This window comes from Schistocerca gregaria, chromosome 10 (genome assembly GCF_023897955.1).
Source record: "Schistocerca gregaria isolate iqSchGreg1 chromosome 10, iqSchGreg1.2, whole genome shotgun sequence".
NCBI classification, from domain to species: domain Eukaryota; kingdom Metazoa; phylum Arthropoda; class Insecta; order Orthoptera; family Acrididae; genus Schistocerca; species Schistocerca gregaria.
The window spans coordinates 205,952,530-205,980,445 of NC_064929.1; the positions used below are offsets into that span (position 1 = coordinate 205,952,530).

The window sequence follows — 27,916 nt, forward strand, 5'->3', positions numbered from 1 at the left end:
GCATGTACCTGGGATCCTGTATCTCACGAACAAATAAAGCGAGTTGGGTCTCACACAATCGCTGTTTCCGGGATCCATTTTGATTCCTACAGAGTAGATTCTGGGTTTCCAGCAACGACATGATACGAGGGCAAAAAACATGTTCTAAAATTCTACAACAGATCGACGTCAGAGATATAGGTCTATAGTTTTGCGCATCTGCTCGACGACGCTTCTTGAAGACTGGGACTACCTGTGCTCTTTTCCAATCATTTGGAACCTTCCGTTCCTCTAGAGACTTGCGGTACACGGCTGTTAGAAGGAGGCGTTCATGGATTCATGAGGCTGTCTCCATACCCGTACACGTGTATCGGCTATATACAATTCGAAACGAAGCTCTTCCGACCAGGCAACATGTTTCCAGCCATCATCACTCCAATGTCGTTGACGACGGGCGCAGGCGAGCTGTAAAGCTTTGCGTCGTGCAGTCATCAAGGGTACACGAACAGGCCTTCGGCTCCGAAAACCCATATCGATAATCTTTCGTTGAATGGTCCGCACGCTAACACTTGTTGATGGCCCAGCACTGAAATCTGTAGTAATTTGAGGAAGGGTTGAACTTCTGTCACGTTGAACGTTCAATCATCCTCGGTCTCGTTCTTGCAGGTACTTTTCCAGTCGCAGTGATATCGGATATTTGATATTTTACCGGATTTCTCATATTCACGGAACACTCGTGAATTGGTCGTACGGGAAAATCCTCACATCGTCGCTACCTCGGAGATGCTGTGTCCCATCGCTCGTGCGCCGACTATAACACCACGTTCAAACTCACTTAAATCTTGGTAACATGCATTGTAGCAGCAGTAACCGATCTAACAACTGCGCCAGAGACTTGTCGTCTTATATAGGCGTTGCCGACCGCAGCCCAGTATTCTGCCTGTTTACATATCTCTGTATTTGAATACGCGTGCCTATACCACTTTCTCTGGCGCCAATCCTATTCAACACACACCCCTGGAAATTGAAATAAGAACACCGTGAATTCATTGTCCCACGAAGAGGAAACTTCATTGACACATTCCTGGGTTAGATACATCACATGATCACACTGACAGAACCACAGGCACATAGACACAGGCAACAGAGCATGCACAATGTCGGCACTAGTACAGTGTATATCCACCTTTCGCAGCAATGCAGGCTGCTATTCTCCCATGGAGACGATCGTAGAGATGCTGTATGTAGTCCTGTGGAACGGCTTGCCATGTCATTTCCAACTGGCGCCTCAGTTGGACCAGCGTTCGTGCTGGACGTGCAGACCGCGTGAGACGACGCTTCATCCAGTCCCAAACATGCTCAATGGGGGACAGATCCGGAGATCTTGCTGGCCAGGGTAGTTGACTTACACCTTCTAGAGCACGTTGGGTGGCACGGGATACATGCGGACGTGCATTGTCCTGTTGGAACAGCAAGTTCCCTTGCCGGTCTAGGAATGGTAGAACGATGGGTTCGATAACGGTTTGGATGTACCATGCACTATTCAGTGTCCCCTCGACGATCACCAGAGGTGTACGGCCAGTGTAGGAGATCGCTCCCCACACCATGATGCCGGGTGTTGGCCCTGTGTGCCTCGGTCGTATGCAGTCCTGATTGTGGCGCTCACCTGCACGGCGCCAAACACGCATACGACCATCATTGGCACCAAGGCAGAAGCGACTCTCATCGCTGAAGACGACACGTCTCCATTCGTCCCTCCATTCACGCCTGTCGCGACACCACTGGAGGCGGGCTGCACGACATTGGGGCGTGAGCGGAAGACGGCCTAACGGTGTGCTGGACCGTAGCCCAGCTTCATGGAGACGGTTGCGAATGGTCCTCGCCGATACCCCAGGAGCAACAGTGTCCCTAATTTGCTGGGAAGTGGCGGTGCGGTCCCCTACGGCACTGCGTAGGATCCTACGGTCTTGGCGTGCATCCGTGCGTCGCTGCGGTCCGGTCCCAGGTCGACGGGCACGTGCACCTTCCGCCGACCAATGGTGACAACATCGATGTACTGTGAAGACCCCACGCCCCACGTGTTGAGCAATTCGGCGGTACGTCCACCCGGCCTCCCGCATGCCCACTATACGCCCTCGCTCAAAGTCCGTCAACTGCACATACGGTACACGTCCACGCTGTCGCGGCATGCTACCAGTGTTAAAGACTGCGATGGAGCTCCGTATGCCACGGCAAACTGGCTGACACTGACGGCAGCGGTGCACAAATGCTGCGCAGCTAGCGCCATTCGACGGCCAACACCGCGGTTCCTGGTGTGTCCGCTGTGCCGTGCGTGTGATCATTGCTTGTACAGCCCTCTCGCAGTGTCCGGAGCAAGTATGGTGGGTCTGACACACCGGTGTCAATGTGTTCTTTTTTCCATTTCCAGGAGTGTATATTGTGAAAAGCAATGGTCCCATAACACTCACCTGTGGCACGCTAGAGGTTACTTTAACGTGTGTAGATGTCTCTCCATTGAGAACAACATGCTGTGTACTGTTTGCTAAAAACTCTTCAATCCAGCCACACAGCTAGTCTAATATTCCGTAGGCTCTTACTTTGTTTATCAAGCGACAGTGCAGAACTGTATCGAACGCCTTCCGGAAGTGAAGGAAAATAGCACGTACCTGGGATCCTGTATCTCACGAACAAATAAAGCGAGTTGGGTCTCATACAATCGCTGTTTCCGGGATCCATGTTGATTCCTACAGAGTAGATTCTGGGTTTCCACAAACGATATGATATGCGAGCAAAAAACATGTTCTAAAATTCTGCAACAGATCGACGTCAGAGATATAGGTCTATAGTTTTGCGCATCTGGTCGACGACGCTTCTTGAAGACTGGGACTAACTGTGCTCTTTTCCAATCATTTGGAACCTTCCGTTCCTCTAGAGACTTGCGGTACACGGCTGTTAGAAGGAGGCGTTCATGGATTCATGAGGCTGTCTCCATACCCGTACACGTGTATCGGCTATATACAATTCGAAACGAAGCTCTTCCGACCAGGCAACATGTTTCCAGCCATCATCACTCCAATGTCGTTGACGACGGGCGCAGGCGAGCTGTGAAGCTTTGCGTCGTGCAGTCATCAAGGGTACACGAACAGGCCTTCGGCTCCGAAAACCCATATCGATAATCTTTCGTTGAATGGTCCGCACGCTAACACTTGTTGATGGCCCAGCACTGAAATCTGTAATAATTTGAGGAAGGGTTGAACTTCTGTCACGTTGAACGATCAATCATCCTCGGTCTCGTTCTTGCAGGTACTTTTCCAGTCGCAGTGATATCGGATATTTGACATTTTACCGGATTTCTCATATTCACGCAACACTCGTGAATTGGTCGTACGGGAAAATCCCCACATCGTCGCTACCTCGGAGATGCTGTGTCCCATCGCTCGTGCGCCGACTATAACACCACGTTCAAACTCACTTAAATCTTGGTAACATGCATTGTAGCAGCAGTAACCGATCTAACAACTGCGCCAGAGACTTGTCGTCTTATATAGGCGTTGCCGACCGCAGCCCAGTATTCTGCCTGTTTACATATCTCTGTATTTGAATACGCGTGCCTATACCACTTTCTCTGGCGCCAATCCTATTCAACATACACTCCTGGAAATTGAAATAAGAACGCCGTGAATTCATTGTCCCAGGAAGGGGAAACTTTATTGACACATTCCTGGGTTAGATACATCACATGATCACACTGACAGAACCACAGGCACATAGACACAGGCAACAGAGCATGCACAATGTCGGCACTAGTACAGTGTATATCCACCTTTCGCAGCAATGCAGGCTGCTATTCTTCCATGGAGACGATCGTAGAGATGCTGCATGTAGTCCAGTGGAACGGCTTGCCATGCCATTTCCACCTGGCGCCTCAGTTGGACCAGCGTTCGAGCTGGACGTGCAGACCGCGTGAGACTACGCTTCATCCAGTCCCAAACATGCTCAATGGGGGACAGATCCGGAGATCTTGCTGGCCAGGGTAGTTGACCTACACCTTCTAGAGCACGTTGGGTGGCACGGGATACATGCGGACGTGCATTATCCTGTTGGAACAGCAAGTTCCCTTGCCGGTCTAGGAATGGTAGAACGATGGGTTTGATGACGGTTTGGATGTACCGTGCACTATTCAGTGTCCCCTCGACGATCACCAGAGGTGTACGGCCAGTGTAGGAGATCGCTCCCCACACCATGATGCCGGGTGTTGGCCCTGTGTGCCTCGGTCGTATGCAGTCCTGATTGTGGCGCTCACTTGCACGGCGCCAAACACGCATACGACCATCATTGGCACCAAGGCAGAAGCGACTCTCATCGCTGAAGACGACACGTCTCCATTCGTCCCTCCATTCACGCCTGTCGCGACACCACTGGAAGCGGGCTGCACGATGTTGGGGCGTGAGCGGAAGACGGCCTAACGGTGTGCTGGACCGTAGCCCAGCTTCATGGAGACGGTTGCGAATGGTCCTCGCCGATACCCCAGGAGCAACAGTGTCCCTAATTTGCTGGGAAGTGGCGGTGCGGTCCCCTACGGCACTGAGTAGGATCCTACGGTCTTGGCGTGCATCCGTGCGTCGCTGCGGTCCGGTCCCAGGTCGACGGGCACGTGCACCTTCCGCCGACCACTGGTGACAACATCGATGTACTGTGGAGACCTCACGCCCCACGTGTTGAGCAATTCGGCGGTACGTCCACCCGGCCTCCCGCATGCCCACTATACGCCCTCGCTCAAAGTCCGTCAACTGCACATACGGTTCACGTCCACGCTGTCGCGGCATGCTACCAGTGTTAAAGACTGCGATGGAGCTCCGCATGCCACGGCAAACTGGTTGACACTGACGGCGGCGGTGCACAAATGCTGCGCAGCTAGCGCCATTCGACGGCCAATACCGCGGTTCCTGGTATGTCCGCTGTGCCGTGCGTGTGATCATTGCTTGTACAGCCCTCTCGCAGTGTCCGGAGCAAGTATGGTGGGTCTGACACACCGGTGTCAATGTGTTCTTTTTTCCATTTCCAGGAGTGTATATACAAATGACCAACCAACTCCAGACAAAACCAAAACTTTTGTATATGCAGACGACGTAGCAATAACAGTTCAAGGGAACAGGTTTGAAGCCATCGAGGAGAAACTAGAAACCGCCCTTTCCACAGTGTCAACCTACCACAAAAAGAACTTTCTAAAACCCAATCCCTCTAAAACTCAAGTGAGTTCATTCCATCTGAACTCGAGGCAGGCAAAGTACAGGCTCAATGTTACCTGGGATGGGACATAACTAGAACACACAGATACTCCCACCTATCTTGCGTTGTGCTGGACAGAACATTGACATACAAATACCATTGTGAAAAAACACGCAAAAAAGTAGAAGCACGAAATTCCCTAATAATAAAGCTGTCCAACAGCAAATGGGGTGCCAAACCTACCGTGGTCAGAACTTCAGCCCAAGCTTTGTGCTTCTCACGCGGTGGTCTCGCGGTTAAGGCGCTCAGTCCGGAACCGCGCGACTGCTACGGTCGCAGGTTCGAATCCTGCCTCGGGCATGGATGTGTGTGATGTCCTTAGGTTAGTTAGGTTTAAAGTAGTTCTAAGTTCTAGGGGACTGATGACCACAGATGTTAAGTCCCATAGTGCTCAGAGCCATTTGAACCATTTTTTTTTTTTTTTTTTTTTTGCTTCTCAACTGCCGAATATGCCTGCCCGTTATGGTGCAGATCCGCCCACGCAAAAAAGGTAGATATCAGCTTGAATGAAACATGCAGGATAGTGACAGGCTACATGAAACCAACCCCCATAGAAAATCTTCACAGGGCCGCAGGTTTTACAAACCCTGACTCACGTAGGGAAGCCCATGAACATACCGAGAAGCTAAAACAAACCTTTGATGCCCGTCACTCAATATTTGGCCAAGAGTGTGGCCCCAGCAGACTCAAATGCGGACGCCGTTTCCTAAGTTGCGCCGTAGATGAGCCCCCCATCTACTATCCACTAACAGAGGACCCCCCCCTCCCCCGCAAGCGGCGTTTCTGTCGATTGGGAAACCTGGAGATTGCTTAACCGAATCACAACTGGGGTGGCTCCTGTGAAATCTAATCTGATCAAATGGGGTTTGTTGGACGAAAATGACGACAAATGCGACTGTGGCACTCTACAGGACGTGGAACACCTCCTACAATGCCCTGCCTGCCCCCACAGACGCACCCTCGACGATCTATGGCTGGCTAAAGAAGAAGTATTGGACATTGCCCAATACTGGGCAAACAAATTGTAGTTTCCGGACACGAAAAAGTAAAGTACGTCTCTGGCGCTTCAGTGCAATTGTAAAATTGCAACTGGGTTTCACAATACGTGTCGAACATTTATAATACAGATTGTTCGGAAATCCCCGTTACAAACTTCTAGGACTTTGTAGAGGGGAGTGAGTACATAATATTTTGAATAGGAACCCATGTCCGGGGAAGTACCGCAGCCATTCTACGACGGTTTCAGTTCAGATGGAAGGGGAGTACATACATCCTGTACCTACAGTGTCAAATTTGCAATATTGATGACCCACTATCTCGGAACGTTTAACAGATCTGAAATTTTTGGGAAGTATAGTTTTACTCCTTTCCTGAATACTGAACCAGTACTATAATATACAGACAAGTAATTAGTTAGCTGTGAGGTTTTTAAAATTTATGTTCAACTTTAAAAAAATCCACTTTTGCTTCTGTATGAAAAAAATTATTATAGGTAGAATGTTTTGGTGGTTCAGTAGCAGCAGTAAACTAAGAGGAAACATAGGGTAAAATTAGGTATACGTGTCTGTAAGAGTTCCTGAGGTAATGGGTGAAATATTTAAAAAAAATCGTTTTCACGAAATAAATTTTAAACGTTTCATTTGATATTAACTCATACAGGGTGTTTCAAAAATGACCGGTATATTTGAAACAGCAATACAAACTAAACGAGCAGCGATAGAAATACACCGTTTGTTGCAATATGCTTGGGACAACAGTACATTTTCAGGCAGACAAACTTTCGAAATTACAGTAGTTACAATTGTCAACAACAGATGGCGCTGCGGTCTGGGAAACTCTATAGTACGATATTTTCCACATATCCACCATGTGTAGCAATAATATGGCGTAGTCTCTGAATGAAATTACGCGAAACCTTTGACAACGTGTCTGACGGAATGGCTTCACATGCAGATGAGATGTACTGCTTCAGCTGTTCAATTGTTTCTGGATTCTGGCGGTACACCTGGTCTTTCAAGTGTCCCCACAGAAAGAAGTCACAGGGGTTCATGTCTGGCGAATAGGGAGGCCAATCCACGCCGCCTCCTGTACGTTTCAGATAGCCCAAAGCAATCACACGATCATCGAAATATTCATTCAGGAAATTAAAGACGTCGGCCGTGCGATGTGGCCGGGCACCATCTTGCATAAACCAAGAGGTGTTCGCAGTGTCATCTAAGGCAGTTTGTACCGCCACAAATTCACGAAGAATGTCCAGATAGCGCGATGTAGTAATCGTTTCGGATCTGAAAAATGGGTCAATGATTCCTTTGGAAGAAATGGCGGCCCAGACCAGTACTTTTTGAGGATGCAGGGACGATGGGACTGCAACATGGGGCTTTTCGGTTCCCCATATGCGCCAGTTCTGTTTATTGACGAAGCCGTCCAGGTAAAAATAAGCTTCGTCAGTAAACCAAATGCTGCCCACATGCATATCGCCGTCATCAATCCTGTGCACTATATCGTTAGCGAATGTCTCTCGTGCAGCAATGGTAGCGGCGCTGAGGGGTTGCCGCGTTTGAATTTTGTATGGATAGAGGTGTAAACTCTAGCGCATGAGACGATACGTGGACGTTGGCGTCATTTGGACCGCAGCTGCAACACGGCGAAGGGAAACCCGAGGCCGCTGTTGGATCACCGGCTGCACTAGCTGCACGTTGCCCTCTGTGGTTGCCGTACACGGTCGCCCTACCTTTCCAGCACGTTCATCTGTCACGTTCCCAGTCCGTTGAAATTTTTCAAACAGATCCTTTATTGTATCGCTTTTCGGTGCTTTGGTTACATTAAATTTCCGTTGAAAACTTCGCCTTGTTCCAACAACACTGTTTTCTAGGCGGTAGAATTCCAACACCAGAAAAATCCTCTGTTCTAAGGAATAAACCATGTTGTACACAGCACACTTGCACGTTGTGAACAGCACACGCTTACAGCAGAAACACGACGTACAGAATGTCGCACCCACAGACTGCGTAGTCTTCTATATCTTTCACATCACTTGCAGCGCCATCTGTTGTTGAAAATTGTAATTACTGTAATTTCGAAAGTTTGTCCGCCTGAAAATATACTGTTGTTCCAAGCATATTGCAACAAACGGTGTATTTCTATCGCTGCTCGTTTAGTTTTTATTGCCGTTTCAAATATACCGGTCATTTTTGAAAGACCCTGTATATGGAGTCATGCTGGCTCCCAGAAATGGCCAAGCCGATAATCAGCATTATCTGGATCCTTTTCTTGATCATCCTGCAAATCTATAAGCTTGTTTCTTTTCCAGCATTTTGCTTCTTTAACCATTTCCTGATCTTTCATGGTCGTAAGTCGATCCATTCGCTGGAAGGCTTGCACTGTGTTGGCTCCTGGAGTGTTACCAAGTTGCTCTGGTGCCCTAATTCTTCACCTATTACCGTCATTAACCGTTATCAGAGCGTCATAAACACCCAGTCGTAGAGTTTTCATTCCTACAAAGACATTTTATTGGTATGCGGGTCCAAATGACGTTATTGACAGAATCATTCGGGTTTTACGTTCGACTGTGGAGACATTTGGAAAGAATGTCAGGATGAGTTAACTCTGTATATATTGGTTTAATAACTTCCATCCCTGCAGATGCTGTGCTATTTGTGTGCCTATATTGTTCCTCTGTGCCCGCTGCCAGAGCTTTGCGATACTTGCACCTACTTAGCAATCATATACAACCGCTCGCTCATCGATAGGTCTGTACCTATAGATTGGAAAATTGCGCAGGTCGCACCAGTGTTTAAGAAGGGTAGTAGGAGTAATCCATCTAACTACAGACCTATATCATTGACGTCTGTTTGCAGTAGGGTTTTGGAGCATATACTGTATTCAAACATTATGAATCACCTCGAAGGGAACGATCTATTGATCCGTAATCAGCATGGTTTCAGAAAACATCGTTCTTGTACAACGCAGCTAGCTCTTTATTCGCACGAAATAATGGACGCTGTCGACAGGGGATATCAAGTTGATTCCGTATTTCTAAATTTCCGGAAAGATTTTGACACCGTTCCTCACAAACGATTTCTAATCATGCTGCGGGCCTATGGGGTATCGTCTCAGTTGTGCGACTGGATTCGTGGTTTCCTGTCAGGAAGGTCGCAGTTCGTAGTAATAGACGGCAAATCATCGAGTAAAACTGAAGTGATATCAGGTGTTCCCCAGGGAAGCGTCCTGGGACCTCTACTGTTCCTGATCTATATAAATGACCTGGGTGACAATCTGAGCAGTTCTCTTAGACTGTTCGCAGATGATGCTGTAATTTACCGTCTAGTAAGGTCATCCGAAGACCAGTATCAGTTGCAAAGCGATTTAGAAAAGATTGCTATATGGTGTGGCAGGTGGCAGTTGACGCTAAATAACTAAAAATGTGAGGTGATCCACATGAGTTCCAAAAGAAATCCGTTGGAATTCGATTACTCGATAAATAGTACAATTCTCAAGGCTGTCAATTCAACTAAGTACCTGGGTGTTAAAATTACGAACAACTTCAGTTGGAAAGACCACATAGATAATATTGTGGGGAAGGCGAGCCAAAGGTTGTGTTTCATTGGCAGGACACTCAGAAGATGCAAAAAGTCCACTAAAGAGACAGCTTACACTACACTCGTTCGTCCTCTGTTAGAATATTGCTGCGCGGTGTGGGATCCTTACCAGGTGGGATTGACGGAGGACATCGAAAGGGTGCAAAAAAGGGCAGCTCGTTTTGTATTATCACGTAATAGGGGAGAGAGTGTGGCAGATATGATACGCGCGTTGGTATGGAAGTCATTAAAGCAAAGACGTTTATCGTCGCGGCGAGATCTATTGACGAAATTTCAGTCACCAACTTTCTCTTCCGAATGCGAAAATATTTTGTTGAGCTCAACCTACATAGGTAGGAATGATCATCAAAATAAAATAAGAGAAATCAGAGCTCGAACAGAAAGGTTTAGGTGTTCGTTTTTCCCGCCCGTTGTTCGGGAATGGAATGGTAGAGAGATAGTATGATTGTGGTACGATGAACCCTCTGCCAAGCACTTAAATGTGAATTGCAGAATAGTCATGTAGATGTAGATGAAACATCAGCAGCAGGTGGGCAAAGACCATGTATGGGTGTACCATCAGTGGATAATTTGTGGAAGAATGTAGCCCACACTGCTCTTTTACAGGTCATGTGTTTCAATATGGTTCAAATGGCTCTGAGCACTATGGGACTTAACTGCTGTGGTCATCAGTACCCTAGAACTTAGAACTTCTTAAACCTAACTAACCTAAGGACATCACACACAGCCATGCCCGAGGCAGGATTCGAACCTGCGACATTAGCGATCACGCGGTTCCAGACTGAAGTGCCTAGAACCGCACGGCCACACCGGCTGGCGATAAGGCTAACAAAAAATTATTTGAGGATCAGGGTGCACTTGAGAAAGATCGCATAGCATGTAGTAATAAAATGGGTGCCTTTGATTTGAACTTTAGCGTAAATCAGTTCACCTGATGATGGCGACATGTATACTGGTTTTCATAGAAACTTCGCTTCTTAAAGCAACCCTCTTTTGCGACATGCTGAAAAGAGGGATAAGAACGTGTAATAACACACCAAACCACTATGGTTTCAGTTCAAAAACTATAAAATACTACAAGTACAAAGTAACTACACAAAATGCACGTGAAATATCGTCATTTCTGCCGACACACTGCATGTAACCTCTTAACACGAACATTAATTCAAGGAATAAACAGCTGAAAACGACAGCCTTCTAGAGTGAATAGTCCCAGAGATAGAGATATTTAAGTTTGTCAGTGGAGAATGACGATCTTTTTCACTTGCACTTTTTAGTTTGGAATAATAAAAACTACACTTCGGATTGGAATTAATCGACAAATGATGCATCAAATTTTTCAGGAGAGATTAAATATTATTAAGAGATAATAACCGGAAAATGCCACTTTTTGACCAATTTCACCATATCTACTCCCCTTAAATAGCCCACGTCTGCTGAGGGAAACAGAATAGTCTCAGAGTTGCGTATCCTGGTAGGCAGTAGGCTAGACAGGATGACGTGTACTGCGTCAGATGGTCGCCTGATTTCATTTAACGTCGTGTGCGAAGTTTCATTTGCGAGACTTCTGTAGAGGCAGAGGAAGATTTGCTGGCACGAGTTCTGGCCGCTGCGATAGAAACTGAAGGGACACCAGGTGGAGTGGAGACTGTGTAACAAAATACGCTTCGAAAGTACAATGTCTGTGAACAACGTTGGTGGTCGCTACATCGAGCCGTCGTAGTAATGCATCAGTACTGTTCTCTACGTACAGTGTTTTTATTGTTTTTTTTTGTTTAGGAATACAGTAAACACGTAATGTTTGGGTCTTAATATAAACGAATGTGCTTAAGTACTAAATGGATGTTTCGTTATGTTTCCTTTCGAACTTTTACTTAATAATTGTATTCTGTCACGTCTAATTCAATTCCTCAAGCACCAGTAGATGAGCTAAACAACTGAATTGAGAACTTCGTAAAACGGAAACGGCTCGTTTCCAGACGTGGGTTTCTATTCAAAATATTATGCACTCACTCCCCTCTACAAGTGTTTGAAATTTGTAACGAGAATTTCCGAACACCCTCCATAATATAACTATGTACGTATATGGCAATGAGATGGTTTGCAATCTTTTGAAATTCTCATATGCTGATATTTCATTCTCCTATAAATAACTATAATAATTCTCATAAGTTATTCGTATGTTTATTCTTAGGGAAAATTTAGTACATTCCCTTGGATGATACCGATCGTAGAAATATTCGAAACACAAAAATTCCGAACACCACAAGCATCACGCAAATGCAGGTTTGCCACAGCGACATTTCTTCGTATGAACCTCCCTCGGGGAAAAAACGTCGTTAACACTGCTCAAGATTTCACGTGCTGGCAATGATTTGTGTAAAGTATTACTTTTCCGAAAAGTCGCGTTTGCAACCGATAGTGAATCAAGATTCACTTCAGAAATTACACCGAAAAAAATTTCAAGTAATTTTCTTTTTTCTTCATCCATTCATCTGATATGCAATTGTTGAGGAATTAGGGCAACGTTATTTCAGTATGCTCTGGAAAACAATAGTGTAACAATATTCTACAGACTCAGGTACATAAATCAAAAACAAAAATAAAAATAACGATCGGGTTTCGAACACAGGGCACAAGGCGAAGCTTGGACACTGAGCACTGTGCCATCACTGCAGCCGAACTATTTGCTCGCTAAATGGCAGACTTTGGTCGTCGTTATCTCAGAATCGATAAAGTATCTACGAACAAGCAGAGGCGAGTTCGCATATTTTGACCCTTCTTCTACTGAACAAAGTTTCTGGGAAATCGGATTATGGCACTTGCTGTGTTCTCCTGCTAATGGCATGGACGCAGTGATAACACCGGTTCCCTCCAGATCACAAAGTTTAAGCGCTGTTGGGCTTGGCTAGCAGTTGGATGGGTGACCATCCGAGTCTGCCGAATACTATTGGCAAGCGGGGTGCACTTAGCCCTTATGAGGCCAACTGAGGAGCTACATAACTGAGAAGTAGGGGCTCCAGTCACGAAAACATCTGAGAGAGTGGTGTGCTGAACACACGCTCCTTCGCCAGCCTGAGTGGCCGCCGGCAGCGGTGGCCGTGCGATTCTGGCACTGCAGTCCGGAACCGCGGGGCTGCTACGGTCGCAGGTCCGAATCCTGCCTCGGGCATGGGTGTGTGCGATGTCCTTAGGTTAGTTAGGTTTAAGTAGTTCTAAGTTCTAGGGGACTGATGACCTAAGATGTTGAGTCCCATAGTGCTCAGAGCCATTTGAACCATTTGAACCTGTGTGGCCGAGCGGTTCTAGGCGCTTCAGTCTGGAACCGCGCGACCGCTGCGGTCGCAGGTTCGAATTCTGCCTCGGGCATGGATTTGTGTGCTGTCCTTAGGTTAGTTTTTATTCTAATTTCTAGGGGACTGATGACCTCAGGAGTTAAGTCCCATAGTGCTCAGAGCCATTTGAACCAACACGCTTCTTCGCATCAGCATCCAATGACGCCTATCGGATGATGATGACACGGCGGTCGGCCGGTACTGTTGGCCTTTCCGCGGCTTATTCGCATGGAGTTGTGTTCTCCTTGTAAGCGGCAAAGATCCTGTAATAAATTCGTTAAGCAAATTTAGCAGACTCAGTTCGGACATTACGAATGGCATTGTGGACCATATAGCCTCTCCTTGATGAGATAAGTAGTCCACCCCACTACTTTTGGCACTATAAGTAGGATCGCTGGCGTTTGTGTCATTTGCACTCGATTCTCTGGTTATGGTACGGTAACACCTTGTGTGTAAGATCGTTCTAGCGTTGATCTTGCACTTACTGCCCCCCAAGACGATCAGCGAACTGAAGCTACGACTGGTGAAGTCCAGCATCCAATACTGATGTCGGCACAGGAGCCAGCGCTGATGAGTGGACTGAGGGTTCACCAACACCAATCTGGTCCATGGCAGAAGCCGCCTTAAACTTCCCTCCGCCACACACCGTCAGATGGCTTGCAGAGTATGGACGTAGATGTAGATGTAGAAACTCCTGTGTCGCGTGGCTCTGATGGCTTATCGTGCTGACAGGCCACGTTCAGCATTCAGCGCGTCTCCGCGGCATCTGACATCATTGTCGACCTGTGATGATAGCGCAGGTAGTGATCTGGGAGAGATCGAGAATTCCTCGAAATGGTGTGTGAATTTAAGCACATACTTGTTGGACACCATCATGTCCGAAAGCACAGCTACCAATGGGTCCGAAGGCCTACCATACCAGTGGTCCAGGTCAGCATTCAGCACTACCCCACGGCATCTGACGTCACAGTCCACGTGATGCGACAATGTGGACAATGATCTATGACAGATCGAGAACTCCGCAAAATGGTGTGTGCGTCTTAGTCACCGCCGTGTCCAAAAGCAGAGCTCCGACTCCGAGCTGACGCAGAGCCTTCGACAGCTGCCAGTTTCGCATTGGATTCAATAAAGTCTCCTCCGGATTACATAGCCTCCAGTCGGCGAATAAGAAGCAGCAACAACTTGTATTTTCAGCAATAAATATGACACTATGTAATCTGAGGGATGAAGTAGTGAAGGCAGCAGAGGATCGAGTAGGTATAAAGACAAGGGCTAACAGAAATCCTTGGGTAACAGAAGAAATATTGAATTTAATTGATGAAAGAAGAAAATATAAAAATGTAGTAAATGAAGCAGACAAAAAGGAATGCAAACGTCTCAAAAATAATATCGACAAGAAGTGCAAAATGGCTGAGCAGGGATGGCTAGAGGACAAATGTAAGGAGGCTTATCTCACTAGGCGTAAGATAGATACTGCCTACAGGAAAATTAAAGAGACCTTTGGAGAAAAGAGAACCACTTGCATGAATATCAAGAGCTCAGATGGAAATCCAGTTCTAAGCAAAGAAGGGAAAGCACAAAGGTGGTGGGGTCTATACAAGGGCGATGTTCTTGAGGACAATATTATGGAAATGGAAGAGTAGGTAGATGAAGATGAAATGGGAGATATGATACTGCGTGAAGAGTTTGACACAGCACTGAAAGACGTAAGACGCAATAAGGCCCCCGGAGTTGACAACATTCCATTAGAACTACTGATAGCCTTGGGAGACCCAGCCGTGACAAAACTCTACCATCTGGTGAGCAAGATGTATGAGACAGGAGAAATACCTTCAGACTTCAAGAAGAATATAATAATTACAATCCAAAAGCAAGCAGGTGTCGACAGATGTGAAAATTACCGAACTATCAGTTTAATAAGCAACGGCTGCAAAATACTAACGCGAATTCTTTACAGGCGAATGGAAAAACATGTAGAACCTTACCTCAGGGAAGATCAGATTGGGATCCGTAGAAATGTTGGAACACGTGAGGCAATACTGAACTTACGACTTATCTTAGAAGAAAGATTAAGAAAAGGCAAACCTACGTTTCTAGCATTTGTAGACTTAGAGAAAGCTTTTGATAATGTTAACTGGAATACTCTCTTTCAATTCCGAAGGTGGCATTGGTAAAATATTCAGAAAAGTAATGTACTTAAGATTGGTCGCACACTTAAGCAGAAATAATGTACGTAGCATATCACAGTTTGGATCACAGAAATGTTTCTCGACTCAGAATGCTATTTATACATTCACTCATCAAACAGCACAAACCTCAAATATTAATATATCGCCAGGTGGTATTTTTTGTGATGTTTCCAATGCCTTAGATTGTGTTGATCATGGTACTCTCATAGAAAAACTCAAGTTTTGAGAAATTGATGTATTTATGCATAGCTGGCTTGAATCATACTTGAGAAACAGAATGCAAAAGGTTGTGCTTAATAATTTGGACGATGTCAGAAGGGGGGAAAATTTAGGTTACTGGGGAAAAAGATCACGAAGTCACACAGGAATCAAGTTTGGATCACTTCTATTCCTTAAATATGTGAATGGCTTTCCACTTAACATCCAACAACCAAAATTTACACTTTTTGGAAACGATACTACCTTTATAATAAATCCCATTACAGAGAAAGAAACGGAAGAATTAGTAAGTGATATTCTCCAGAGAGTTATTAAGTGTTTCTCTGAAAACTGACTCTCCCTAAATTTTGGAATAAAGGACGCTACATTCAGTTCTGTACAACAAATAGAGTCATACCAACAAGATGTAGCACATGAGCAGCAGTAGGGTAGAATGTTCTAACTTTTTGAATGTGGGTGTTGATGAAAACATGAGCTGAAAGAAGCGTATTACTGACCTTCTCAAGCAATTAACTTGAACTGCTTTTGCTCTTCGTATAATTGCTAATGTTGGAAACAAACGTACCAACCTACCGGCATATTCTACATGTTTCCACTCAATAATGTCGCACGGAATGATTTTCTGGGGTAACTAATTACATAGAAAAAAGGTGGTGACTGCACAAAAGCGATCAGTAAGAATAACATGTGGTGTTTACCCAGTGACGTCATGTAGGTACTTCTTCAAGGAGCTAGGCACTTTAAGTGCACCGTCACAGTACACATTTTCGCTAACGAAATTCGTCATAAATAATCCATCACAATTTGAAAAGAACAGTGATGTACGTACCTACAACACTAGAGGGAAAAATGACCTTTATCAACCACTGTTACGGCGATCAGTGGCTCAGCAAGGAGTTCAACATATAATAATAATTTTTTTTATGATTTGCACAATATAATAAAATGTCTGACAGGTAGCGAAGCAAGTTTCCCATTAAATTGAAAATCATTTCTCCTTGACAACTCCTCGTATTCCATGGTCAAACTTCTGCTAGTAACTGGCAGCCAGTAAAATAAAATAAAAAAATAAAAAACTTATTTTTGGTGTATTTGCCCGAGTAGGAATAAAATGACAAGAGTTCATTAATGTTAACACTAATTCTGTATACATATGCTGTAAAGTGACTCGTTCCACATCACTTCGATGAAACATAGTTCTCATGATATGCAACCTCTAACTAACTCACTTGGCTACTAAGTAGAAACTTGGGACAACATACTCTGTTAAACTGTTGATGTGCACACATCTAAAGCGAAACCTGGCGCCACGCGGGACAGCAGCGCGGTCTTGGGCGCCTTGCCACGGCTCGCGCGGCTGCCCCTGTCGGAGGTTCGAACCTTCCCTCGGGCATGGGTGTGTGTGTTGTCCTTAGCGTAAGTTAGTCTAAGTTAGATTACGTAGTGTAATTCTGAAGGTAGCAGGGGTAAAATACAGGGAACGAAAGGCTATTTGCAATTTGTACAGAAACCACATGTCAGTTATAAGAGTCGAGGGACATGAAAGGGAAGCAGTGATTAGGAAGGGAGTGAGACAGGGTTGTAGCCTATCCCCGATGTTATTCGACCTGAATATTGAGAAGGCAGTAAAGGAAACAAAACAAAAATTCGGAGTAGGAATTAAAATCCATGGAGAAGAAATAAAAACTTTGAGGTTCGTCGATGACATTGTAATTCTGTCAGAGACAGCAAAGGACTTGGAAGAGCAGTTGAACGGAATGGACAGTGTCTTGAAAGGAGGATATAAAATGAACATCAACAAAAGCAAAACGAGGATAATGGAGTGTAGTCGAATTAAGTCGGGTGATGCTGAGGGAATTAGATTACTGAGACACTTAAAGTAGTAAAGGAGTTTTGCTATTTAGCGAGTAAAATAACTGATTATGGTCGAAGTAGAGAGGATATAAAATGTAGACTGGCAATGGCAAGGAAAGCGTTTCTGAAGAAGAGATATTTGTTGACATCGAGTACAGATTTTGGTGTCATGAAGTCGTTTCTGAAAGTATTTGTATGGAGTGTAGCCATGTATGGAAGTGGAAGATGGATGATTAATAGTTTGGACAAGAATAGAATAGAAGCTGTCGAAATGTGATGCTACAGAAGAATGCTGAAGATTAGATGGGTAGATAACATAACTAATGAGGAGGTATTGAACAGAATTGGGGAGAAAAGGAGTTTGTGGCACAACTTGACTAAAGAAGGGATCGGTTGGTAGGTCATATTCTGAGGCATCAAGGTATCACAAATTTAGCATTGGAGGGCAGCATGGAGGGTAAAAATCGTGGAGGGAGACCAAGAGATGAGTACACTAAGCAGATTCAGAAGGCTGTAGGTTGCAGTAAGTACTGGGAGATGAAGAAGCTTGCACAGGATAGACCGTTGTCAGTTTTCGAGGCCGGTGCCGCTACTTCTCAGTCAAGTAACTCCTCAGTTCGCTTCAACGGCTGAGTGCCCCCCAGCGCTCTGCAGGCCGGACAGTCACCCATCCAAGTGCTAGCCAAGCCCGACAGCGCTTCGGTCATTGGACGGGAACCGACGTCACCACTGCTGCAAGGTCGTTGACAGGAGATATGATTGTTGTTGTTGTGGTCTTCAGTCCTGAGACTCGTTTGATGGAGCTCTCCATGCTACCCTATCCTGTGCAAGCTTCTTCTTCTCCCAGTACCTACTGCAGCCTACATCCTTTTGAATCTGTTTAGTGTATTCATCTCTTGCTCTCCTTCTACGATTTTTAACCTCCATGCTGCCCTCCAATACTAAATTGGTGATCCCTGGAATGCCTCAGAACATGTCCTACCAAACGATACCTTCTTTTTGTCAAGTTGTGCCACAAACTCCTGTTGTCCCCAATTCGATTAAATAACTACTCATTAGTTATGTGATCTACCCATCTAATCTTTAGCATTCTTCTGTAGCACCACATTTTGAAAGCTTCTATTCTCTTCTTGTCCGAACTAGTTATCGTCCATGTTTCACTTCCATACATGGCTACACTCCATACAAATACGTTCAGCAACGACTTCCTGACACTTAAATCTATACTCAATATTAACCAATTTCTCTTCTTCAGAAACGCTTTCCTTGCCACTGCCAGTCTACATTTTATATCCTCTCTACTTCGACCATCATCAGTTATTTTGCTCCCCAAATAGCAAAACTCCTTTACTACTTTAAGTGTCTCATTTAATAATCTAATTCCCTCAGCGTCACCCGATTTAATTCGACTACATTCCATTTTTTTTGCTTTTATTAATGTTCCTTTTATATCCTCCTTTCAAGACACTGTCCATTCCGATCAACTGCTCTTCCAAGTCCTTTGCTGTCTCTCATAGAATTACAATGTCATCGGCGAACCTCAAAGATTTTATTTCTTCTCTGTGGATTTTAATACCTACTCCGAACTTTTCTTTTGTTTCCTTTATTGCATGCTCAATGTAGAAATTGAATAACATTGAGGAGAGGCTACAACCCTGTCTCACTCCCTTCCCAATCACTGCTTCCGTTTCATGTCCCTCGACTCTTATAACTGCCATGTGGTTTCTGTACAAATTATAAATAGCCTTTCGCTCCTTATATTTTACCCTAACACCTTCAGAATTTGAAACAGAGTATTCCAGTCAACATTGTCAAAAGCTTTCTCTAAGTCTACAAATGCTAGAAACGTAGGTTTGCCCTTCCTTAATCTAGCTTCTAAGATAAGTCGTAAGGTCAGTATTGTCTCATGTGTTCCAGTATTTGTGCGGAATCCAAACTGATCTTCCCCGAGGTCAGCTTCTACCACTTTTTCCATTCGTCTGTAAAGAATTCGTGTTAGTATTTTGGAGCTGTGACTTATTAAACTGATAGTTCAGAAATTTTCACATCTGACAATACCTGCTTACTTTAAGATTGGAATTATTATATTCTTCTTGAAATCTGAGGGTATTTTGCCTGTCTCATATATCTTGCTCACCAGATGGTAGAGTTTTGTCAGGACTGGCTCTCCCAAGGCCGTCAGTAGTTCTAATGGAATGTTGTCTACTCCGGGGGCCTTGTTTCGACTCAGATCTTTCAGAGCTCTGTCGAACTCTTCACGCAGTATCATATCTCCCATTTCATCTTCATCTACATCCTCTTCCATTTCCACAATATTGTCCTCAAGGACATCGCCCTTGTATAGACCCTTTATATACTCCTTCCACCTTTGTGCTTTCCCTTCTTTGCTTAGAACTGGGTTTCCATCTGAGCTCTTGATATTCATACAAGTGGTTTTCTTTTCTCCAAAGGTCGCTTTAATTTTCCTGTAAGCAGTATCTATCTTACTCCTAGTGGGATGATCCTGTACATCCTCACATTTGTTTTCTAGCAATCCCCGCTTAGCTATTTTGCACTTCCTTTCGATCTCATTTTTGAGACGTTTGTATTCCTTTTTGCCTGCTTCATTTAGTGCATTTTTATATTTTCTCCTTTCGTCAATCAAATTTAATATTTCTTCTGTTACGCAAGGATTTCTACTAGCCCTCGACTTTTTAACTACTTGATCCTCTGCTGCCTTCACTACTCTTCATCCCTCAGAGCTACCCATTCTTCTTCTACTGTACTTCTTTCCCCCATTCCTGTCAATTGTTCCCTTATGCTCTCCCCGAAACTCTGTACAACGTGTGGTTTAGTCAGTTTATCCAGGTCCCATCTCCTTAAATTCCCACCTTTTTGCAGTTTCTTCAGTTTTAATTTACAGTTCATAACCAATAGACTATTGTCAGAGTCCACATCTGCCACTGAAAATGTCTTACAATTTAAAACCTGGTTCCTAAATCTCTGTCTTACCATTATATAATCTATCTGATACCTTTTAGTATTTCCCGGATTCTTCCATGTATACAACCTTCTTTCATGAGTTATGATTAGTCTAGTAGAAGTCACCTGGTAGGACGTACCCTTTTGTGCAGCTGACAGGCTCACAGCCAATGTGGTTGGGTGCCTTCCGGAAGCCAGGGTCGCAGACGCAGCTGTTGGGGGCGGTGCAGCGCCCTCCAGCTCCACAGCCGCCGGGACACTCGGGCACGCACTGGCTATCGCCTGTGGACCATCAACTCAAATCACATGTCGTCAAGCAGAAGCGATAGATAACATTCCTTCAGAAATGACAAACTCACGGGTCTAAGTGACAACCAAACGACTATTCAAGCAGGCGTGTACGACGGGGTACCCAAAAGAAACCAAACAAATTTTTTCTGGTCTGAGCTTTTGTAGTGCCGCCTTTTGCCGATAGCAGCTTATAGAGCGAACATACCATCGTCAATAGGCCGAGTGCCGTCGCTGAAGAAGGTCAGGACTACAGTTAAATTCTTATATCTTGGCGGTTGCCAGTTGTACGCGACAAGAGAGACAGCGCCATAGTATAGTTCGCAAACTTACGTTTAGGGGGGAGCGCGCAGTTTATGAAGTAAGGCCACCACGGCCGCATTAACACTTTCGCTGCTACAGAGACGTGCTCCCCACATTCCGCGCTGTGCGCAATTTTGTCATCACTGCACTGCTCGCTTGTGCAGACACATGGTGTTCCGGCTGCTTTGACACACTTTATCATTCGATTTCATAAAAACAATTTGGCCCAAAAATTTGATTTTTATACATCTGCTTGACCGATACCTTCCTCCCATAAATGACTTAATTTTGTTTCGATATTGGACGCAGTTATTGTGCATCATTAGATGTAGTAAACCATTGCACGAAATTTTGAAGAGTTTGCAGAGGTAAAAGTCCATAGTGTATACTTCCCGTATGGTCGATTTTAGTTGCCACTATAAATTTCAAAAAATTACATTCAAACGAATAAAATTCATGAAGTAAGACACTTCGATATTGTTTTTAAATAAAGAAAATGTTAAGCACCGAACAAGTTTTGATTTCAGTACCTTTCGCTTAGCAGCTCAACACTATGACCATTACGCTAACGCAGCTCGGCATTCAATGCATCTCCCAGAAGAATTTAAAATATCACGCAAAATACCGACAAACACTGTTGGTTTGACTATGAATTACTCACGTTTCGTCGAAGTCCAATAGGAAATAACAATTACCGCTGTTCTTTATTCCGAAAAAGCGGTTAGTGAGAATGATACCAACACCTTTCCTTGATATCGCCTGAATTTGGAGGCACGCCCGTGTTTAAGGCCCTCTGAGTCTCGTGGACCAATAGCGCGAGCTGGGTTCCACACGATCATCTCTTTCGAAACCCGTGTTGATTCCTACAGACTAGCTTTCTAGTCTCCAGAAAAGTCATTATACTCGAACATAATACGTATTCCAAAATTCTACAACTTATCGACGTTAGAGATATAGGTCTATAATTCTACACATCTGTTCGACGTCCCTTCATGAAAACGGGGATGACTTGCGCCCCTTGCCAATCTTTTGGAACGCTACTCTCTTCTAGAGACCTACGGTAAACCGCTGCAAGAAGGTGGAAGTTCCTTCGTGTATTCTACACTCCTGGAAATTGAAATAAGAACACCATGAATTCATTGTCCCAGGAAGGGGAAACTTTATTGACACATTCCTGGAGTCAGATACATCACATGATCACACTGACAGAACCACAGGCACATAGACACAGGCAACAGAGCATGCACAATGTCGGAACTAGTACAGTGTATATCCACCTTTCGCAGCAATGCAGGCTGCTATTCTCCCATGGAGACGATCGTAGAGATGCTGGATGTAGTCATGTGGAACAGCTTGCCATGCCATTTCCACCTGGCGCCTCGGTTGGACCAGCGTTCGTGTTGGACGTGCAGTCCGCGTGAGACGACGCTTCATCCAGTCCCAAACATGCTCAATGGGGGACAGATCCGGAGATCTTGCTGGCCAGGGTAGTTGACTTACACCTTCTACAGTACGTTGGGTGGCACGGGATACATGCGGACGTGCATTGTCCTGTTGGAACAGCAAGTTCCCTTGCCGGTCTAGGAATGGTAGAACGATGGGTTCGATGACGGTTTGGATGTACCGTGCACTATTCAGTGTCCCCTCGACGATCACCAGAGGTGTACGGCCAGTGTAGGAGATGGCTCCCCACACCATGATGCCGGGTGTTGGCCCTGTGTGCCTCGGTCGTATGCAGTACTGATTGTGGCGCTCACCTGCACGGCGCCAAACACGCATACGACCATCATTGGCACCAAGGCAGAAGCGACTCTCATCGCTGAAGACGACACGTCTCCATTCGTCCCTCCATTCACGCCTGTCGCGACACCACTGGAAGTGGGCTGCACGATGTTGGGGCGTGAGCGGAAGACGGCCTAACGGTGTGCGGGACCGTAGCCCAGCTTCATGGAGACGGTTGCGAATGGTCCTCGTCGATACCCCAGGAGCAACAGTGTCCCTAATTTGCTGGGAAGTGGCGGTGCGGTCCCCTACGGAACTGCGTAGGATCCTTCGGTCTTGGCGTGCATCCGTGCGTCGCTGCGGTCCGGTCCCAGGTCAACTGCACATACGGTTCACGTCCACGCTGTCGCGGCATGCTACCAGTGTTAAAGACTGCGATGGAGCTCCGTATGCCACGGCAAACTGGCTGACACTGACGGCGGCGGTGCACAAATGCTGCGCAGCTAGCGCCATTCAACGGCCAACATCGCGGTTCCTGGTGTGTCCGCTGTGCCGTGCGTGTGATCATTGCTTGTACAGCCCTCTCGCAGTGTCCGGAGCAAGTATGGTGGGTCTGACACACCGGAGTCAATGTGTTCTTTTTTCCATTTCCAGGAGTGTATGTAAAATTGATCTGGTATATCATCACGTCCAGCGGCCTTTCCTCTTTTGAGCGATTTTAATTGTTTTTCTATCCCTCTGTCATCTATTTCGATATCTACCATTTTGTCACCTGTGCGACAATCTAGAGAGGGAAGGACGTTTGTCTATGTGCATTAATGGCTTAAAAAAAGTGGGGCAGTGCTTATTGAACGACCCTCCTAGATGAAAAGATTACAGAAGTGTATTAGTGCAAGGGCAGGGTATTTTGAAGAGGATTGAAGATTTCTGCTTAAAAAGTGTATAAATAAGTGCAAAAAATAAGTTCGGTTTCTTTTTGTTACCTCCCAGTATAAGGGGTGATCATAAGTTCCCATTCGAAGGCTGTGCAGTCCAGAATCGGTACGCGGATCAGTCATAATCAGGGTGAGTTTTCAGGCAATAATTCCACTGACGCACCAGGGTGAAAATACCCGCGTAGTAAATCACCGAGTCCTGCTGCGTGAAGAAGTCCGTAACTACGCGCTGCAAATGCTCGTCTGACAGCAATCATCGACCCTTCAGGGCCCTTTCTAAGGGTTCTAAGGTGTGACAATCGCATGGGGTGAGATCAGGACTGCAGGGCGAGTACTCGAGTCTCTCCCACTTGAGTTTGCGTAACTTCTGCGTTACGACATTTGCGGCATTTGGAGGTGCGTTGTCATGAAACAGCTGCACCACTTGGCGTACCATTACACAACTTCGATGTTCGACAGGCATATTGTCCCACACACATTCTTCATTCTACGATGGGTGCCTGCCGGTGTTTATCGTCAGGTAGCCAAGAAAAGAACAACACCACGTTGCTCCTGTTTGGATGCATTTGGTAATACGAGGTGCATTCAAGTTCTAAGGCCTCCGATTTTTTTCTCTCCGGACTGGAAGAAAGATAGAAACATGTGCATTGTTTTATAATGAGGCCGCGTTCATTGTCAATACGTCCCAAAGATGGCAGCATCGTACGGCAGATGGAATTTTACCGCCAGCCGCGAGAACTGTTTCAAATACTTAAAATGGCGACGTTTTCCTTACTTGAACAGTGTGCGATCATTCCTTTCCGGAATTTTGCGTGATCTGAAATCAATTGAAATTCATGGACAGTTGAAGGAGACATGTGGTGGTGGAGTTATGGATGTGTCGAAAATGCGTTTTTGGGTGCGACAGTTTAATGAAGGCAGAACACCGTGTGACAACAAAGAGAAACAACCTCAGGCACGCACAAGCCGGTCTGACGACATGATCGAGAAAGTGGAGAGAATTGTTTTGGGGGATCGCCGAATGACTGTTGAACAGATCGCCTCCAGAGTTGGCATTTCTGTGGGTTCTGTGCACAGAATCCTGCATGACGACCTGAAAATGCGAAAAGTGTCATCCAGGTGGGTGCCACGAACGCTGACGGACGACCACATGGCTGCCCGTGTGGCATGTTGCCAAGCAATGTTGACGCGCAACGACAGCATGAATGGGACTTTCTTTTCGTCGGTTGTGACAATGGATGAGACGTGGATGCCATTTTTCAATCCAGAAACAAAATAGCAGTCAGCTCAATGGAAGCACACAGATTCGGGTAACCGCCAATGCTGAAAAAATGATGGTGTCCATCTTCTGGGTCAGCGAGGGCGTAATCCTTACCCATTGCGTTCCAAAGGGCACTACGGTAACAGGTGCATCCTACGAAAATGTTCTGAAGAACAAATTCCTTCCTGCACTGCAACAAAAACGTCCGGGAAAGGTTGCGCGTGTGCTGTTTCACCGAGACGACGCACCCGCACATCGAGCTAACGTTACGCAACAGTTTCTTCGTGATAACAACTTTGAAGTGATTCCTCATGCTCCCTACTCACCTGACCTGGCTCCTAGCGACTTTTGGCTTTTTCCAACAACGAAAGACACTCTCCGTGGCCGCACATTCACCAGCCGTGCTGCTATTGCCTCAGCGATTTTCCAGTGGTCAAAACAGACTCCTAAAGAAGCCTTCGCCGCTGCCATGGAATCATGGCGTCAACGTTGTGAAAAATGTGTACGTCTGCAGGGCGATTACGTCGAGAAGTAACGCCTGTTTCATCGATTTCGGGTGAGCAGTTCATTAGAAAAAAAATCGGAGGCCTTAGAACTTGAATTCACCTCGTATAGTTCGCAAACTTACGTTTAGTGGGGAGCGCGCAGTTTATGAAGTAAAGCCGCATGAAGCCTTTCGCTGCTACAGAGACGTGCTCCCCGCATTCCGCGATGTGCTCGATTTTGTCATCACTGCACTGCACGCCCGTGTAGACACAGGGTGTTTCGACTGCTTTGACACACTTTATCATTCGATTTCATAAAAACTATTTGGCCCAAAAATTTGATTTTTACACATCTTCTTGACCGATACCTTCCCCCTATAAATGACTTAATTTTGTTTCGATGTTCAACGCAGTTATTGTGCAGCATTAGATGTAGTAAACCATTGCACGAAATTTTGAAGCGTTTGCAGAGGTAAAAGTCCATAGTGTATACTTTCCGTATGGTCGATTTTAGTTGCCACTATAAATTTCAAAAAATTACATTCAAACGAATAAAATTCATGAAGTAAGACACTTCGATATTGTTTTTAAATAAAGAAAATGTTAAGCACCGAACAAGTTTTGAATTCAGAACCTTTCGCTTAGCAGCTATACACTTTAACCATTACGCTAACATAGCTCGTCATTCAATGCAGCCCCCAGAGGAATTTAAAATATCACGCAAAATACCGACCAACACTGTTGGTTTGACTATGAACTACTCACGTTTCGTCGAAGTACAACAGGAAGTAAACAATTACCGCTGTTCTTTATTGCGGAAAAGCGGTTAGTGAGAATGATACAAACACCTATCCTTGCTATCGCCTGAATTAGCCTCCTAGGCTTATTGCTTGTTTGGTTTAATTAATTAATAGAATATGAAGCAATTGGTATAAAGAATTCTTTTTCCAAACTTTCTATAAAAGAAAGTCTGCTATCAAGACATTGCTTTAGTTCAATTACTTTATTTATGACTGAACGTTTCTAAAACTGAAGACACTCGTCCGTGCTCTGCACTGCAGTCGAGCTGTGGCAACGTCGTTCTCTGTTCATTGGCTGACTGTGTTTTGTGACGTCAGATGCGCAGAACGAACCTAAACTCGGCCGTCGTCATAAATGAAGCGCACTTTAGTATCGGCAGAGTTTATAGTGACAAATGTTTTGTGTGAGTGTTGCCTTTATAATGTCTGATTTTCGTGAACAGTATGCAAGGGTGAAATTCTCCCTGTTGCTCGACAAGATGGAACACAAACTCCTGAAATGTTATAAACGGCTTGCAGGGACGATGCTATAGGGAAAATTGGAGTTTTTGAGTTTTTTTACCATTTCCTCGTTCTGGTCGTTCTTCCACTGCCCCAACACATGGAACCGTTGAAAACATTCGTGAAATCATTTGTGAAGATTGACGACGGACCACTGAATACAGTGTGGAGCTATTGGGAGCGAGCCGTGCCTGAGGATTTGGGAATGAGAGGTTTGGCTTTCACATTTGTACTACGACTGCTGACTGGTAAACAAAAACGAGGTCACGTGAAAGCATGCTTTGAAAGAAGAGTTCCGAAATAATTGAAACTATTCTCTAAAAATTAACACAGAAGACGAAACTTCGCGCTATGCTTACGATCCATAATCAGAATAACAGTCATGGAAGACTTCAAGTTTGCCTGGCCCTAACAAAGCTCGTTAGGTGAAATCACACGTTACGACAATGATGATTTTTTTTTTTTTATATGAGAAGTATCGTCAGTTCAGAGTTTGTTCCGTAGGGCCAAACAGCCATCCAGGCTTGGAAGTTTTGCAAAGATTCCGCAACATTGTGCGGCGGAAGCGGCTTGATTTTTTGGCAGTCAGGTGACAGGTTTTTCCATCATGACAATGCCCCAGCTCACACACCCCTGTCGGCACGGCAGTTCTTGACCAAAAATGGAATTACACTTTTTTCTCATCCACCATACTCACCCCACCTTGCCCCATTCGACTTTTTTTTGTTTCCTTGAGTGAAATGAAACATGAAAGCAAAACGTTTTGTTGATTTTGCTGAGGTGAATAAAACACGATGGAGGCGCTCTCAACCATCACAAAAGATAAATTTCAACAATATTTTGAGAAATAAGAGTCGTTCAGTTAGTAATGCACCACTTTCTTTTCTGAGAACATATTTATTGTTAAGAGTCATAAATTGGCGACAATATACATGTCTTGTCCATGTCCTACTTTTCTACATAGTTCTCATCACGTTCAATGGCCGTACGTCAGCATTGAAGAAGAGCATGTTATTCTCTGCTGGTAAAAACTCTTGTCCTGTAGGCGTAGCCATGTTTTCACTGCACGACTGACACTCTCGTCACCTTCAAAGTTTGTTCCCCGTAGATAAACTTTGAGCGGTGCGAAGAGATGAAAGTCCCAGGGTGCCCGATCTGGACTGTAGGGTGGATGAGGCAATGATGTCCAACCCAATT

General features: G+C 45.2%; 1 protein-coding gene across 5 annotated transcripts in view; it reads right to left on the reverse strand.

The window, feature by feature from the left end:
* Window positions 1-27,916, reverse strand: part of LOC126293178 (platelet endothelial aggregation receptor 1-like) — a 150,373-nt gene that overhangs the window by 57,433 nt on the left and 65,024 nt on the right. For all 5 annotated transcript variants that reach the window (XM_049986280.1, XM_049986278.1, XM_049986279.1 and 2 more), the window contains one exon: window positions 20,565-20,706. In XM_049986280.1, the coding sequence (XP_049842237.1) occupies window positions 20,565-20,706 (142 nt within the window). The remainder of the gene's footprint in view (window positions 1-20,564; window positions 20,707-27,916) is intronic.